We start from the raw sequence: 17,881 nt of genomic DNA on the forward strand, positions 1-17,881 counted from the left end.
TTGTTATTCCCACGCAAATACTGCCATTCAAGAAGGCCAAAGGGTAAGGTTCTTCTATACTGGCAAAAGTGTATCTATGCAAGAGGTAGTAATAGCACAACTAACAGAAATGAGGTTGTAGCAAGGAGAGTGTTGGTTTCTTCTCAATAGTAGCAAGTGATAGGATGAGAGGAAATGGCCTCAAGTTGCATCAGGGGATGTTTAGATTGGATATTAGGAAAAATTTCTTCAGAGAGAGGGTTGTCAGGCATTGGAACAGGCTGCCCAGGGCAGTGGTGGAGTCACTGGAGGGGTTTAAAAGACGTGCAGATGTGGCATTAGGGACATGGTCTAGTGGTGGGGCTGGCAGCGTCAGGTGAACGGTTGGACTTTATGATCTTAAAGGTCTCTTCCCACTAAAACGATTCTATGATTCTACCAAGGTATAAAATTAATACAGTTCGCATGTGTATACCCACAAAGAGACACCCACACTGCAAAGCAGATATTCAACAATTTATCAGCGTGATCTCCCAGAAACGCCATGTCCGAACCCTCACTCGCATCACTCAGGTGGCGTGAACTATGATTTTGATCTTTCAACCTCCAGAAACCGTACGCCAGGCTGACCTGCCAGTAAACCCTCCCGTGATCCAGCAAACCTGAAAAAAGACCCGGTCCCCGAGCGAGGCCGCCCGTGGGGAGCCCCAGCGCGGCGGACAGCGGCAGGGCGGGACGCCCCCGAGCGAGGCAGCGCGACAGACACCCCGCGACAATGAACGACACCTCCCCCGCTGAGCAGGGGACACAGACGAGACTTGTGCCCAACGCCCACACCGAGCAGTGCAGCGTACCCGGCCCTGGCCTCGCCTGGCCCGGCCCCACCGCCCCTCGCTCCCGCCCCTGACGGAACGTTCCCTCCCGCCCCGGCGGCGGTTGTAGCGTCACTTCCGCCTCAGGTGGCCCGCGCCGCTGAGTGCTTCCGCCTGTGCGTTTCCAGGGCAACGCGGCGCCCCGGTCCCCGTGAGCACCGGCCGCCGCCCGGGGGCCTGAGGGGGTGGCTCTGGGGGGTGGGCTCGGTGTCGCGGCGCTGCCGTTACCAACCGAGCGTCCCCAGGGAGGGGTTGAGGGGCCCGGGGCGGCTTCTCCTCGCCTCCCAAGGGCCGCCCCGTTGCGGTCTGGGGGCAGCGGAAAACATGTCGCACCCCGTCCCGGTAACTCCGCGTGGCTCCAGGGCGGCCGTGCTAACCGAGGAGCCCCTGGCGGGCCTGCTGGATCAGGGCGGGACCGGAACGGGGCGAGGGAGGGTCTGCGGGGTCCCGGGGCGTCCCGCGCGGTGGGTACGCGGCGGTGGTTCCTGGCGGAGAGAGGGGCAGGGGGGCCGGGCCCGGAGCCCGCGGGAGGTCTGCGGTGCTCAGGTGTGGGAATTGGGCAGAGGCCTCGTCCGTGTTCCCTGGAGACAGAGAGGGGCAGGGCCCCGGTGACCGCTCTGAGGGGACGTGTGGGGGCAGCACCCCAGTTCCACTGCCCAGCAGAGCTGCAGTGGTTCCGGGAGCGGTGCCCAAACCAAAGGGGACAGCGCCGAGCTGCCTTGTGTCAGCTGAACAGTTTTATCTCGGGTAGGACCACGCATGGGGAAAAGGAAGGGCATGGCCACCATACGGAAGCTTTTTTATTATTATAGACTCAAACAAGTACTTAATCATTCCGTCTTAACTCCTTTGTGCAGCTGGACTCGGTGGGACTGGTTAAAGTCAAGAGATGTCAACCCCACCTCTCGCTGGGGCAGGCATGCCACCCGGGGCGTTCGCAGGGACGCAGGCTCAAGCAGCAAGGGAGGTAAACACAGCTTCTCTCTGTCGAATTGGCCAAGAGACTGTGCAGGACATTGTATTTCGAACCATGGAAATCTTCCAGTTACTGAGGAACATGCAGGTGAGACATAACTTTTTCTTTTTATGGTCCACAACTTCCCATGTTTTTACCACCAGCTGCTTGTATATATAGGCACAGGAGGTAGCTTAGGACATTTAAATACATAACGTGATTAAACTGCTTTGAAAAAGGGGCATTGATTGCGGAAGAGAATACTACTCTTGAAATATTTGCTTACTCCTATACGCTAAGTGAAGATGAAGAACATTCAGAAATGCTGAATTGTTTTCATTCTTACAATAAATATACTCTAAATACCCTGAGTATCTGTGTTTTCCTATATGAATACTGAAGTGTGTTTATGTTTCTCTGGTTTTGTTAATATCTGGGGAGTAATTTTAGAGGAACTTTCGTTGATCTTTTTTTGTAATATTATCCCCTTAGAGTTTCTTGTTATTGAAGTGGACATAATCGTTATTTGTGCCTGCTTACTGGGAAAGCGTACAAACTTCTGTCGTGTTGTTCTGCTGAGAGCAGAAGATAATCACACCCGTTCCCTATGTACTTTCTTGACTCCAGCAGTTTCCTTCTGGAAATATCATAGGTGTAGGTATATGTACTTAGAGTTTTGCTAACAGGGAGTTCATTTGGATTGTGTGTCTGAATTGTGACCTGGCGTTGAGAAACAAAGTCTAGAAATGTAATAGCTGTAACAGACAACAATGGTGTCATGCTTAAGGATTTTGAAGACATTCACTGGAGTTACAGACCAAAATGCAGAATACATGAAACTATTTTACAGCAGTAATTGGACAGATAAAATACAAAATTTTGCTGATAAAGAAAATAGAAATGTCAGTGATTTCTGTGGGAATAGTATGATTGTATTATTTTAAAATATACAAAAACCCCTTTGACTTAGTTTATTTCCTGTGACAGAAACTTTAATCTAATATTTTTAATGTTTTGGGGTTTTGATTCTCTAAGTTACCAAATGGTGTTACTTATCATACTGGAACATATCAAGACAGACTGGGAAAGCTGCAGGAACATCTCCGTCAGCTGTCAATACTCTTCAGAAAACTGAGACTAGTCTATGACAAATGCAACGAAAACTGTGCTGGGCTCGATCCTGTTCCCATAGAAGTAAGTATCTTTATTAATACATAAATGACAAATCAGAATAACCACTCTCTGCTTAGCATATCTTCCACTCTTCTGAGTTGCAGGAGACTCATATTAAGTTTTAAATGATAGTGGAATTGTTCAGTGGACTGAATTCTGTTTATTATTTGGGGCTGGCGGAAAGATTGTGAAGCTTTCACATTGACATCAACAATTCTTACCAGTGGAAGGAATCCAATTTTAAAATGAAACTTCATTTAAAATGTCAGCCTTTTTCCTCTAGGCTTGGTACATTTACCAATTATTTTCTACTAGTAAATAAAGAATCAAGAATCAGGGCAAGTTTTTGTGGTTTTTGATTGTTTGTTTTTCCAAAGAGGTGATTATAGTGGGAAACACTCTACTTTAACCTCTCACCTGCCAGCCTGGCTCCCTGAGTAGTAAACATTATTCTCTTGCTCTGACCATCAGTCTGTGCTTCTGTAATTTGCTCACTCGACTGCTGAGCCAGTAAGTATGAACCAAATCTGAATGTGTAGCGATGATGGAAAAGTTAAGAGTGTAAGACTTCAAGGAAGGAGATTGGCCGAAGTTTTTCCTAGTAAAATTGCTATTCCTAGTAAAATCAAAACTTCATTTTTTCCCCTTATAAGTTGTTTCTAATTCCTAGTAGTACTCTTAAAGCCTGTTTTGTGCTATGATTTGGGTTCCTACTGCTCTACATTAATCAGAACTATGAGGTTCTTTAATTACTGACCTCTGGATTCTGAGGCAACTCTACTAAGAGACTTCTGATTATCCATTCTGTTTTAATCATTTAAGCATTATATTTTATATTTTATATTTGAGTCTCCTCACTGAATAGGAATAAAGAATTTAAGGAGTCCATTCTAAACGACTAATCTTCTGTCAGCAGTCACTGCCGTGTGTTTCAGAGAAAGGTATTCAGAAACCTTATAGCAAGCAAGGGAGGAAGATAACTTTCTCATTAAAAGAAAAAAAAAGAACAACATTTTTCATGTTTTGTTGACTTGTGTGCAATAGCTGAATACTTGTGTCCCGTTTAGAAGCTTTTGATATGTTTTGTTTTCACATATGATCAAAATGAGTGGAGGTTGGTCTTTTTTTTTTTTCTTCACAGTTTTTAGCTCTTGCCAGGTTAAGAAAGGATCTCAGGATCTCTGTAGAGAAAATGAGTAGTCCTGTTAAGCTTTTTTAATGCAAGGTCTCACTGCTACCTCATGCACAGCAGTGTTTTGTATCGATAGTTGGAATTCTTTTTTCTCTTATCTACTTGGGGTTTCCTGCTCTGGAGTTAATAGAATGCCAACCTCCTCATGTTTTATCAGTTAGGGTAAACGAGAGTGGCATTGGTTTTCTTAAATTCTTATTTCAGCAATAGTCTCAATCATATTATTTAGTAACTGACATTCTAACCATATATTTAAAGAATATCAACAAGTCTTTTTTTTTAATCAGTCATGTCAGTGCCTACTAATATTTCTTAATCTATTATAGCTGATATAAGTGGTTTTATATTTTTAAGTTAATGCATATTACCAATGTAATACATATTATAAAGTTTCCATTAACTATTAAGACATGAGATGATTATGAAGAAGATCCAGCTACAAAGTTCTCTAATTGATTACAATTCCTATTTCATTTGTGTGTGAGGTGTAGTTTTTTGTTTTGTTTTGGTTTGGAGTTCTTTGGTTGATTGTTTTGGTTTGTTTTGGGGGGGGTTGTTTGATTTTTGGTTTTCTACTAACTTTTCTGAAAGGTGGGAGGTTTTCAAAGGAAATATTCTACTTTGAGTAGTACTTTGTTTTCTGTCGCAGAGAGGAGGAGTTTTTTCCAAGAGTATTTAGCAGCCACACTACTTCTGCTTTATGGTATGCAAAGGCAGTAGGCTGTTAACCTTTATTATTTTCATGGCAGATTTTAGTGTGGTAGTTTTTGTCCATTTATATAAGCTTAATAAGTATGGCCTACAAAAACAAATTTTATAGAAGGAAATTAAATTTTCAGTAGGTTAAATGAAAGCTTTCCATCAGAATGCTGAAGGATGCAGCTGAGTGCTTCATAATATTACATCCCGACCTAAGTAACAAGTTAATATGCATGCGAAGGCAACTTGCTCACAGACTTTTAAACTAATATCTCCTTGCTCATTTGCATCAATTACTACTCTTCCATTTGTCTGTAATGTGTATGTGAACAGGGATGTAATTTTGCTATCAGCTTTAGCTTTCTCAGTTTAGGAAAGAAAAACACCAATAGGCTGTAGATTTTGTGGATGTATGTTATGTATAAAATGTTACAGCTTATAATTATTTCTGAGTAATATATTAGCTTGGGAGTGTTCTGACACAGAAGCATGTATTTGGTTATTATCTAGTACATTTACTGATTCTTTTTATATTTTTTATTATTTTTTTAGGAAGGGAGCATATATTAATATTAATTTAGAAATTCTTTATGGTTTTTTTTTTGCTTTGTAGAAGCTTACTGTGTGCTTGAGGAGATCATAGTGGGAAATTCTTACAGAAAAACTGTTAAGGAACTGTTAAGGGCTTAGTCTTAAGAATAGCCAAACAGAGGCCTACTAAAACAGCAAGTCATAATTAGGGTATTAACCAAGTAGCTTTGTAAAGCCAGTCATGTTTAATATATCATTGAAATACTTTACAATAATGATAACTTAATGTTTGTGGCATTTCATAGTGTGGAACAGTAAATTTTAAGATCACAATCTGCGGAGTTTAAAAACAGAATAATTATGTGTGATAAATGTCTTGAAATGTAAAGACTGGGTTCTGCCTGCAGTTGTGAAGTTGCTTAGGTCTAGGCACGCTAATACATGGGATTGTGTCTTTTTGAAGCACATAGTTTTCCTGGAGAACCAGCTGAGGTCATTCTAAGGCCTTTGGGTTTGAGCTGATGAAGTAAGCTTGTCTCTGCTTCCTCTTGGGAAGTTTGAACCTTTGGAGAAAATGGTAGTGCCTTATGTATCTCCTGTATCTCCAGTTTTCAGTTTCTTTTATTCTTATTCTTTTTTTTTTTTTTTTTTTTTTTATGTTTCTTGTCTTCACAGCAACTTATTCCATATGTTGAAGAAGATGGCTCCAAGCACGATGATCGTGGTGCTGCAAGTCAGCTTCGTTTTGCTAGTGAAGAGAGAAGGGAAATTATGGAAGTAAATAAGGTAACAAAGTTGGAATTGAGTTGCCTAAGACTGAAAATGTCACCTTGTCGTTACAAAGCTTACATTTCTAGGTAGCTGTATTAGATGTCTACCAGCAAACAAGGTAATAAGTATTTCTTGCATGTAACTGTTTCAGAATTACGTTTTAGTAAGCAATTATTTTTTTTAGCTGTACCTCTGACTGTAGAGTTTAGGTTTCCTGAGAATTCAACTTGTGCCTCTTTTTAAATGGACATGTATTCTTCTGCATACAGAGTATTATGTTTAACCCACTAGATATTGGAAGCACAGATTGAGGTAGAGGGCCTAAGGATCTTTTTTATTTCAAAATTTACCTTAGGTGTTAAAAAATGGGTATTGAACATCAGATGTGTAAATATTATTGCAATTATGTGAGTTGCTGCAGGATTTTCAGGGGAACTTTCTGTATTTTGACAGCTTGAGGAAGATCATTCCTTTTGTTAAATGTAGCATTTATTGAATCTTGACACATTCAGAAAAAAATGTACTATGTATGATAAAGATGCTATTAAATTTGCAGTTTGAATGGCAGTATGCAATTCAGTACAATTAGTAAAGATGGATCCAAACCTAAAAATAACTATGCTGTAGTAAATGCTAATATAATATCGAGTTTTAAAAGATGTGGTTTTACCAGACCACAATTTTGACCGTTGTTTCTTCAGTCTCTAAAGTACAAAGGTAGGATTAATTAAGTATTTCTGTAGCTGTAATGTCTGTAAATGCTTAGTAAATAGGAGACATAATCTACAAAAATAACTGAACAAAGCAAATAAAATAGTAGAGTATTTCTTTATGAAAAGAATAATTGTGGGATTTTCAGCTTTTAGAATAATTCCAATATTTTAATTTGTACTCAACAGTCAGAGATGTATTGAACTTTTCATAACCCATTTATTTAGAAAAATGTGTGCATATTGTACAGGAGAAAATGAGGACTATGTGAGTGTAGAGAACAGCAGCTGTCAGCTTTCCTGTTGTATTCTTTCTGTTCAGTGCTGATGTAGAAGGGTTGTATATATCATATTGTATATAATGTTGTACTGTGAATTTGTGCACATTTTTTGCAGTCTTTAAGTGTTAATAAGCTTAACTATCCATATATGCTGTGGATTTGATAGTTTTATTACAAGTTTTTGCCCTTGTTGTTGTACTTGTATGCTAATACATTTTTAAATCTCCTTGACGTGATCTTGGGAAAAACATTTCATAAATGTTTATGGTGAGTTCTAAACCTTAAAAAGGTCGATAGTGTTACAGGACCATTGGTAGCAAATTGGTAATTAAGAATGTATTAAAACATTCATTTAAACCTGGTCAGAATTCCTGCATTTACACTGAAATGCCTAGACCTTCTTTGCAGACTTCCCACAGTAAATCTTCACAAGATAGTTGAACTTTCTCTGGTATTCTTGTGGACAGATATTGATTAACTATTGCAGTAGAAATTTAAACTTCTTGGTTTTGAAAATGCATTGATTTTTTTTTTCTTTTGTTCCCTTCCAGTTGTATAAGCACATACACTACCAATCACACAATCACAAAGGTCAAGTTTTAGTACATTACAGAATAGGAAATGCCTTTGGGTTTTATGACTAGAAATAAAGAAATTTTTATTTTTGCAAATAATAATCACTAGAATCAGACTAATTGGTCTAATTTCTGACACTAGCTGCTGGGCTCAAATAGCCCTCTGTGGTTCTTAGCTAGCACTCCTGACAGCTTTTCAGTCCTCTGTAATATGTGATATCCACTTCCAACTCAATTTTGCTTAATTTATTTAAGCAAGATTTCAGTAATAACAAAATGTTGATGAAAATGCTGTGACAGGGAAAGCCACATGACAGAAGCAGCAGCTTTCTGTACTCATGACCCACTATCTTTTCTCCCTTCAGCTGGTTGTCCTGCTCTCACCTAGTCCTTTTTGCTATGATAGGCAATACCTTTTCAGTCTTGAATGTTAAACGTATTATTGCAATTATCAAATATTTGGATGCTATTGAGACATTTGAATTCTTAGACTTTCCATGGGTCTCTTTAATTTTGCCATTCTTGCTATGACTTTCGAGCCATCCTGATCTCCTTAGTGGCTCTGGATGTATGTGAAAGACACTTACTGCCCTATAGCCTGGAGCACAACCAAAACCAGCAGATCCTATAAAAATTGTGGATTGTATATTCTCACACAAAAACATCCCCCCTCCCAGGAACCACTGGCTTGACACAGAACAGTTGAGGGTTACTGCTGCTGGGAAGGGGCCATCCTTAGTGCAGGACGTGGGGAGCGTCACCTGCTTCCTGTACCTACCATCTCACTCTTGGGGCAGAAGCAGCTGTTGTTGTAGTGGAGTTCTGAAATACTGTGGTAGCTTTTGATGTTGGTTTACTGTATAGTGACATCTTTTGGTCTAATTTATTTATTCTGCTACATTAGACTTATGTTGTAGGTCAGAAAGTTTAGTGCCCTCACCATGGCTAAGAAGGACTTGTCCATTAATTTAAAATATAGATCTGTTTACAAGGTAATGAATTTCTGTCCTAACAATTTCATAATATATAGCAACTGTAGGTTTAAATAAAACCTACTAAGCTTAAAAACAAAAGGATTTTTGGCCAGCAATAACTAAGAAGTGTGCACCACTTTTATTTTAAAAAACAAACAAATAAACAAAAACAGCCAAACAACAACAACCCAAAAAACTAAACAAACAAAAAAACAGACCAAGCAAACGCCAGCCAATTTATTGAGCACTAATTACCTCTACCTTTTGTACTAAGCAATTCTTTTCTGCAGTTCCTGAAAGTCTTGCTTATTCCTTTGTTCTGTATTTGCTTTCTGGAGTTGTAAATTGCTGAGGTGGTTTGACTCTTTTCTGGAGTAAATAATTTACTGTTCCAGAATCAGTTTAGCATTTGTATTTTTCTGCTAATACAAAGCCTTACTCACTTTTCACTGAACATAATTACTGTTTGCAACAAATACCAAAGTTTTCTCACTTGTCTTAATATTTTTTGAGTCTTTAATGTTCCGTCTACAGTTTTCTTACCTTTTAAGTATAGCATCATCTGTAATATTTTCAATATGTCAGGCTCACCTTGGGTCTGTGTTCTTATGGTACATTTGACAGGCTTACAACAGAAAATATCAAATCACAGGCTGAGAACACTTTGATTTGTGTTGTTTCCTTACCAGCAGTTTTCTTTACTGCTGGTTTTTAGGAATGACACAAATACAGTTTTGTTTTTTTAGATGCTGTAGGTCTGGTTTCAGATGAACCACTTAGGAATTCCATCACATAATTAGTAGTCTCAGTACATTTGGGTGAGAATGAAATGGTGTGAAATAACATTAGAACAGTTCAAGTGACCCTTTAGAAAATAATCATGTTTGATATTCTTAATTAAACTTTGCTAACTGGTTAACAGTGATCTTGCTAAGAGGAAAATGTATGATCCACATGACAGGCTTTTCAATTAAGCTGTTACGAGTTTAGCTGTGGGCTTTTTTGATAACAAGACCATTGTGCACTTCAGCTGATGTTGTTTTGGGCAGTAGTCCTTAAAGTTGCAATTACTCTTTCTCTTTGGAGAACTCTGCCTGAAAACTACTTTTGACTATGCTGAAACTTGCATTCTTTTTAAACTATCTTTCACCCTGTTTGCATGTCTTTTAAATTTGTTTTGTCTGTAGAGGTACACTTTAACAGGAGAGGAAGAAATGTTTATTTGGACACCTTCTGAGCAGATTAATCTTCAATAGGCACTGACTCCTGTTCGGTTTGTCAGGAAGTTTCAAAAAGGACCTTTTCTGCAAATCAGCTTTTTATTCAGTCAGTCCTCTGCCTGTGATTTTGTATGAGTTTATTCTGTTTTCAGATGTAGGATGTTGCTTTGATTTAAGTTCCTGACATAGGCGTTGGCCTGCCTTTCCCACCTGTTGAGGTCCCCCTGAATTGGACATCCTACCACTGAGTCGACTGACCACTTCCACCAATTTAAGAAATTCCACAAATTTGATACTTTAATGTGGTGGTTAGGTCATTAAGTGTGTGTAAGTCACTAATGAAGATATTAAGAATATTGACCTTAGTATCAATCCTGAGAAATATCAAGAAAGACCAGCTGCTACTTGGTCTTAATACTACTGATCACAACATTGAGAATCCAATCCAGTTTTCCACTAACTCTGTAAACCACCTGTCCAAACCACATCTCTGTCATTTGTCTACAAGGGAGACTGTGTCAAAAGCCTGATTGATATCAAAGTGAAGAAAATCCTCGGCCACCCAGCCAGTCATTTCTTGATAGAAGACCAGCCTGTTGGTCAGGCATAACACACCTTTGGTAAATCCAGGATGACTGTTTGCAATCACCTTACCATTTATGTGTCTAGGCATGACTTCTAGAAGGATTTGCTGCATAATCTTTCTGGGGTGAAGGCTTAGGCTGACCAGACCGTACTTTCCATAGTTTTCTGGATCCCCCTCTTTGCATTTATTGAAGATGAGTTGAGATGTTTCCTTTTTCATCAGGAGCCCTTCTCCATCTGCAATAGCAGATTATGTGGAGTGGCCTTGTAATGTCATCAGTCAGCTCTCTCAGCACTTGGATGCATTTTATTCCATATAATGAAATATTTCCTTTTTCATTTAATAGGAAGTGTTTCATGCGAAGTTTTTTATGTAGTTTCCTATTTTGAAACAATATCATGGTTACAAAGTTGAGAATAGATAGGAAACAGCAAGCTTAAAGCTTTCCCTGCAATCCCAGTTGTCCCCTTTTGTCCTTGTATAAAGGCATATATGCAACCTTTATTACATTATCAAATTTGGTTCCACTTCCCCCTCCCTGCCCCACTTCCTTTTCTGGAAGAGTCCTTGAGCTATTCTGCTTTTGCTGCAGACTAGACACTGTTTAGATTGAATCAGTATTGTGATAAATAAATAAGATTATAAGAATCCTAGTTTATGTGTTGTGTAACTTGGATGAGGGTATTGAATAAGCAGGGAATTTGAGATTGAGAAGGAGGGATTTAATGTGAGTAGTATGTAACTGAAGGCTGATCTCAAGAACTGGGTTTTTATCCTTGTGGCTGCCAGAATATATCTGTGGTAGCTGTTCATTCGTCCCCTCCCAGCTGGTGATGGCTGTCCTTTGAATATGTGGGAAGCTGTTATAAAGCTTAGTGGTGGACTTGAATCTTAGATAGCTTAGAGGGTACTCAGTAAATAAGACCTGAGTCTTCACCATCAAGTGATAAATAATTGGTATGAAGCAAACATCCACCTGTTTTGATGAACACACTTGTTCCTCTTTGAACCACAGAGCAGTGGATACATGGAATTGCTCTCTGGTTCAAGATGGGAAAAATACTGAGCATGCAGTGGAGCTGTCACTGGTGCCTGGGCTTGTTTCAGGAACAAGAGTTGTGCCTGCAGAAGGGGCAATTTTCTTTTCAGCTGTCAGGTGAGGACGGAGGCAGAAAACCCAGTCTCTCATTTCCAGTAAGGGCAGAACAGTTATGCCTGTGAATGACATCAGGAAAAGGTGTAGTTATTGAGCAATGACTGTGTTAATGTTTCATTGCACAGCAGTTAGTGTATTAGTGATGAATACTTTTTATCCATTTGAAAAAATATTATTATAACTTTATAAATAGATATAGTAATATAAATGTATATGTAATAGATATTATAATATTATAAGTATATAAAAATATATTTTATAAAGAGATTAATATGTGCATTTATTATGATGAAAAGTGGGCCTTGGTATCAGTTGAGTAGCCATAAGTTAGAACATCACCTGGCAGCTTTAAGAGAGATGTGCAAAGTGTTGAGGCATTTTTTCTACCATTTTTTTCCTGCTGTGTGTGTGTAACACTGTAAGTCTTTTGACTATAAACTGAAGGGGGAAAAAAGTTTTTCCACTTCTTCAGAGATTCCAGTATGGACTCTTTAAAAAATAAAAATGAACAGTATGAATTGCCAGGGCAGGCTGTACTTTTCTCACCTATCAATCACAATATGATGTTTCTGTAGAATTTTCACAGGTTTGACTTAATGGAAAAGCAGAGACCATTATTGCCTTTATAAGACTTTCAACAACCACTTGCTACAGCAGTTTTATGGTCAGAAGGGGTAACACACTCATGAAAAAGATAATGATGCAAGTTCTCTCTGAAGTAGAGTTGTAATCAACAAAGTAAACATAATTGTTTTATTTCTGTTGAGACTTATGCAAGCAAATTAACATTTAATGCTTTATGAAGCTTAGATGTACTTCTGGCCTGTACTGTTGCAGGACTTGAACAGAGCAGGTAAAAATAATACCTGCCACAGCATTCAGGAGAATAGTCTTTTATCTAAGATTTTCAAGGTGGAAACATCTCATTTTATTTGTTTTTTTTTTTTTTTTCTTAGGCAGTAGAAGTGCCTCTACAACATAGGCAAGTGCTTTTTACAGGCATCAGTTGGAACACAATCTCACTGTTCTGCAGTGTTTACACTATTATCTTTGCCTAAAGAAGGGACTTTTAACAAATGGATTGAATGCAGTATTGACTCATAGTGATGTTTAGGTCTTAAAATGGGAAAGATAGATGAGCTAAAGATGAGGAGAGAGTCGGGAACTGTGTGAAGTAAAGCTCTGATATGTCTCTGATAGAAGGTTGCGTGTTGGTCTAGACAGCAGTGCTTTCAAATGAAATGAAAGTGAACCAAACATGAGTTTAAGTCAAAAACTGATTTCAATCTAAGTTGAAATTATTGTGTGCTGCTGAACCCGAATCTGTATGAAACATGTTATTTATGGCACGTTCCTTGAAAGACAGCAATTTTCTGCATGTATATTATGGTTCTTCCACTTTGTTTCATTTATGTGGGTTTTGTGCTTCTGCACTTGTTTTCAGAAGCGTCCTACCTGACCTAAGCCTACTAAGGTCTTGTTGGTTACTGGAAGGGGCAGTCCTTGCCAGCTCCATCATGCTGGCCATAGCACTTGCAGTGTCAATCAAAATGGATAGTTAACGACATCAAAAATCAATATTGCCAAAGACGACCCCTTAGGATTGGTTTTCAGTCAGATCACTTTTCTGACAGAGAGGGACTAACAGAAATGTGCCTGTCAGATGGAAGGTGAATTTAGGTCTCCTTATAAACTGCATCTCATAATTTTCCTGTGCTGTCTTAAAAGAGATAAAGCGAGAAGCTGTAGCATGTGTGTAGGATGAAGTACCTTTTCTTGTTCCTACAACTGTTAATCCCAAGAAGCAGTCCAGAGTTCATCTAAGTCATTTCAGTAGAAAGAGAAAGGAGTGGGAGACAACTTGCAAGCAATCTGTTCAAAAGAAAATTCGTCATTGCTGCAGAAGCTGCTTACACAATTTGCCTGTTTCCCAAGAAGGCCATTTCACCAAGGTTAAACCTGAGTTGAGACGTTCTTACTGTCTCAGCAAAGTCTTAAGCAGAGGCCAGCACTGCTAGTGGTGCAGAACATATTAATTATAAGTACTTTGTGATGTGGACCGCTGCCTGTCAAAGATCAGTAACAAAGATCACTATATGCATTTCAATTAGGAGACCATGCTCTTTGAAGTGGATTTTTTTTCCCTCTCTTTATTCTTTTTTCAGCCTAGAAGTCCAGAGATGGTGCTTCATCTTAGATGTTTTTTCTGTCTCTGGAAAAAGTAGAATAGAAAAGCTAAGAAAATAGCTCTTCACTGAAGACAAGGATCTGAAATTATCTTCAGATAAATAAAGTAACAATTGTATACTTCTTGTCTTTACAGATGCTTTGAAAACAGGTGAAATCCAGTTTGAAATCCTTGTCTAGTATCAAGTAAAGATAAAGCACTTTACAGTTTAATAACACTTGCACTAGAAATGAAAACAGTTTTACAGAATGAGTCTTTTAGGTGTAACTTACGTAAAGTTCATGTGAGCGTGCCTGCCTAACAGTACTGAACAGTACAGTTCGACTTGGATGGAGAGAGAACACAATCTGCATATCGGAGGTTGATAGTTCTTTCTGTCTGTGACTTGAATAACCATCACTGACTGTTGGGCCTTTGTTTCTATTGATGAAGGCTTTGAAAAATCATGAAGTGACGTGGCCGCAACATCAGTGAGTGACAGCTTGCATCCACCTGGCAGTTTTGATGTAGCATTCATTGATTTGTCTAAGAGTGAATGTTGAAGGTGGCAAACAAAGATGTTTAAAAATGCCACAGGTATGAACATGCTTGTTTATCTCATTCCTCTTGTGCTTTCTCAAGCATCAAGATGTTATATTATGAATTTTTGTATGGAGACGCTTGCAATTCTTTCATTTGGTAACTACATGCTTCTCAGTTTTTGCTCTTGTCTTTAGGAGCTGGATCTCTGCTGTATATCATCAAGTCTTGGATTAGCAATTGGAAAAGAAAGAAGCATTAGATAAATGCACAGTTACCTTCAAAATACTTTTTAGTCTGTCAAATACTTGATTAGAAATTCCAAATTAGTGCACATGAACTGTCCTGTTTTACGTGCTTCTCAGGAGTCTGGAACTGAGTATTGGCTCTGCTTCCAGGGAATGTGTCCACTGTGTTCAGGAATATTTCCCTTGCTCAGAGTTCTATGTTCCCCATGTCATTTGAGTGTAATTACAATAGTACTTTAGCCAATTTTTACAGATTTGACATCAATCAGCTGCTTTTTTTTTTTCCCTGGACTTCTTTCCCAGCTGACCAGCTGGGCACCTTAAAAATGTTGTTTTCCACATCAAAATTCAAAAGACTGATATTCAGGATATTGCTTCTTTTTATCACTGTTCCAGTTACTTTGGTTATATTGCTGATCTGGGTTGTCCTTTTAATGTGTTGTCTTTTAGTAGTGCAAATAATAAAGTTATGTCAAACCTGAAATATTTGGATAGTTTGTCCTCTTTCGATGGTAGCAAGTCTCTCCCTTGCTTTCACTCTACTTGGAACTCCAGACTTCACCAATGAATAGCTAGTTTGATCTCTAATGTGATAGTGCTGACATCTTATCAAATTGAAATGAAATTAAGGACATAGGTTGCTGTCAACAATACACAGTAACTTAGTTTTTGGCAGCTTTGATTTGAGCAGGAAAAGAAAGAAATCAGACAATAAGTATGTGTATTATTCTGAAATGTGAAAGGTTAGGGAGGTTGTTCAATGTCTTAGTCTTTCTTTTGCAGAGACATAGTTTTTAAGTTCTGCTTATGCACCCAGATAAAAGAAAGTTTGCTGCTTGACTATTCATTCAGATGCTTCTGCAGTTCACGAAAACACATACACAATTTTAAAGAATGCCATGTGCTTGGGAATGGAATATCTGTTTCAAGACAGGAGCCCTTGGGGGTGACCTACATAGGCAGAAGGGCTGGAAAATCTTGATTGGCTTCTCCTGTACCTTGTGCTTTGTTCAAACTTCTACTGTTAATCCCTCATTTATCTGTGCACGCATGTTATACAACATATGTTCACATAAATGTACCTGTTCCCTGAACTGTGTTGGTCCAAATTACCAATTCTTTTCTTTCTACATAAAGTGCTGTCTTTTGGACTTTGGAAAGGGAGGATCAGTCCCCACAAGCATCTGATTTTTGATGGGATCAAGTGTTTTTTTAGGAAAAAAAGCTGCTATGAAAAGAAACAGCATTCCCCCTCTAGCGATGGTTCTTAACTTTTGAGGCTTTCTTGTATTTTTAGCTTGCTTTAAAGAGGATGTATTATCCCACTAATTCTGCTCACAGGCGACTGAGAAGATCCATATAGTGTTTCATAGCACTGTAACTTTTGTTGAATTTCCGAGTGCGCTATTTGAACTGATCACAAAAAACCTTCTAATAAACTCTTTCCACAGAAACTGAAACAGAAGAATCAGCAGCTGAAGCAGATCATGGATCAGTTGCGGAATCTCATTTGGGACATAAATGCCATGTTGGCAATGCGGAACTGAACAAGGAAAATCAAACTTCGTAGCTGGAAAATATATGATTTTTTTTTAATACACTTAATTTCTTTCTAAGAAGTAACATATTTTCCCACAACTATATTGCAGTAATGTTTGAAAAGTTCAAGATTAAAATGTTGGTTTTTTGTAACAACTTTGATGGTGTTGGCTTTGTTTTCATAACAGATAAATCCTACAGGCTTTACCTGAGTGATTCACTTAGTATCAATATAATACAACCTAAATAACTTACAGTAATAGTTTGGATTGCTATGCAGATGGGGTTTTTATAAATGAAGTGGATATTTTTAATAATGCAGTTAACACTATTTTCGAAATGTGTGTGTGCCTGCCCTTCTGCTGTGCAAACCACCTCTGCAGACAGGAAAAGTTGCAATACAGAAGTCACTCTAAGATACAGGATCAAGATAAGTGATCAGATAGTACAAGTACAGTGCAACATTTCCCCATTGTGGGTACATACACTACAGGCTACTATGCCATATAAGTTCATCTTATTTCATATCCTATCACTGGATATATGTTACACTAGATAAAATGGAGCAAAATTCAAAAGTTACATAAAATTATGTATATATCTGTATGGATATAACTAAGTCTTTTAAGTGAAGACTAAATACGAATTTCTTCAACATTAACTTCTTCTGTAACTGTATAATTTCTTGAGTACTGCTCCAGCTATTGTATGCTGCAGTATTCCTATAGCATTATGTGTGGTTGGAATACTTTGGTTTGGTTTACCAGAATGCACTGAATAAAGCCTCATTAATCTTTTCCCTGTGACTGCCAGTCCTAGAAAACTGTGGAGTATATGAGCAGTTTGTTATTTTGTGTTAATCATCAACCTTCATCTTTTTTTGTTCTGCTTCTGGTATTCCTTATGATTTTCAGTAACCCTGAAAATATTCTTAATAATTTTTGTTATTCTTAGATGCTACCGGTGGACTGTGTGTCTCTTTACCCAGATGAAAGGATATGTAAAATAATACTGTTTCAATACAAATCCGTAGGGCACTCTACTGTTAATATTTGTCAAGATGAAAAGTGACCATCCTCGTTATTTGTTTCTTCTGTGTTACATTTATCTCTCATTCTATGCCCAGTCAGATTCCTTAATAGTTTTGTGTGAAAGATTTGCTCAGAACCTTCTGAAGAGTCCAGTTAAATGGTATCCTTTTAAAAGAGATCCTTTTTACGATATGGGCTTTTGATACTGAATGCTCATTGATTTGAGCTATATGGTTTTTAAAATGTTATACTGGTTTGTTGTTCTATCAGTCTTTTTTAAAATTTTGTTTTCTTTAATAATGTCAACCCATTTGTCTGCTCCTCAAGGGAAAAATCACTTGTATGTAATAGATCTGATCACACTTCATTAATAATTTGTGACTTTTCCCTGAAATTGGGTACAATATGGTTGTCTTTTATTTCTCTTTTTGAAGGCTTTAAAGATTAACAGATAAATAGATGCCTGGTCCTATAACTGCAAATAAACAGAGTCAGAAAATGTTCATTTTGAAGAGTTTACCCAGCATTGGAAGTGCTATGTAACTATGACAATACCTAAATGTGAGCAGGTGTCAGAACACCTTACAAATAAGATCTCTGTCTGTGCTCACATGTTACAAACGGAGGAGCAGATCGCTTTCTCAGTAGCAAAGCTGGTGGCAGAGAGGTTCGGTTCTTGTTT

The 17,881-nt window shown here is 38.4% G+C and overlaps 1 protein-coding gene and 1 long non-coding RNA gene across 8 annotated transcripts in view; one reads left to right on the forward strand and one right to left on the reverse strand.

Annotated features, from left to right (window-relative positions):
- The first annotated feature begins 806 nt into the window (after positions 1–806).
- MED30 (mediator complex subunit 30) lies at positions 807–16,324 on the forward strand. 7 transcript variants are annotated; one of them, XM_065054298.1, is made up of 5 exons: positions 807–967; positions 1,709–1,914; positions 2,842–3,000; positions 6,077–6,187; positions 16,081–16,324. In XM_065054298.1, exons 2-5 carry the CDS (start codon positions 1,741–1,743, stop codon positions 16,174–16,176), a joined length of 540 nt encoding a protein of 179 aa, XP_064910370.1. In that variant the 5' UTR covers positions 807–967; positions 1,709–1,740; the 3' UTR covers positions 16,177–16,324. The 7 variants fall into 7 exon arrangements, with proteins under 7 accessions (XP_064910370.1, XP_064910373.1, XP_064910371.1 ...); XM_065054299.1 differs by lacking the exon at positions 16,081–16,324 and adding an exon at positions 14,579–15,113 and having other exon boundaries at positions 879–1,002; XM_065054297.1 differs by having other exon boundaries at positions 880–1,002.
- The window catches only part of LOC135578692 (uncharacterized), a 47,481-nt gene continuing 38,527 nt past the window's right edge, over positions 8,928–17,881 (reverse strand). The window contains exon 3 of the long non-coding RNA XR_010470757.1: positions 8,928–11,733. This is a non-coding gene — a long non-coding RNA (uncharacterized LOC135578692). The remainder of the gene's footprint in view (positions 11,734–17,881) is intronic.

This window comes from Columba livia, chromosome 2, assembly GCF_036013475.1.
Source record: "Columba livia isolate bColLiv1 breed racing homer chromosome 2, bColLiv1.pat.W.v2, whole genome shotgun sequence".
Classification (NCBI taxonomy): Eukaryota; Metazoa; Chordata; class Aves; order Columbiformes; family Columbidae; genus Columba; species Columba livia.

Excerpts from the sequence above, each read along its gene's own strand:
- MED30 (XM_065054298.1), top strand. The coding sequence starts at position 1,741 with ATGTCAACCCCACCTCTCGCTGGGGCAGGCATGCCACCCGGGGCGTTC. Across the intron at positions 1,915-2,841 it reads AGTTACTGAGGAACATGCAG|TTACCAAATGGTGTTACTTA; the intron begins GTGAGACATAAC and ends TGATTCTCTAAG. Across the intron at positions 6,188-16,080 it reads AAATTATGGAAGTAAATAAG|AAACTGAAACAGAAGAATCA; the intron begins GTAACAAAGTTG and ends CTCTTTCCACAG.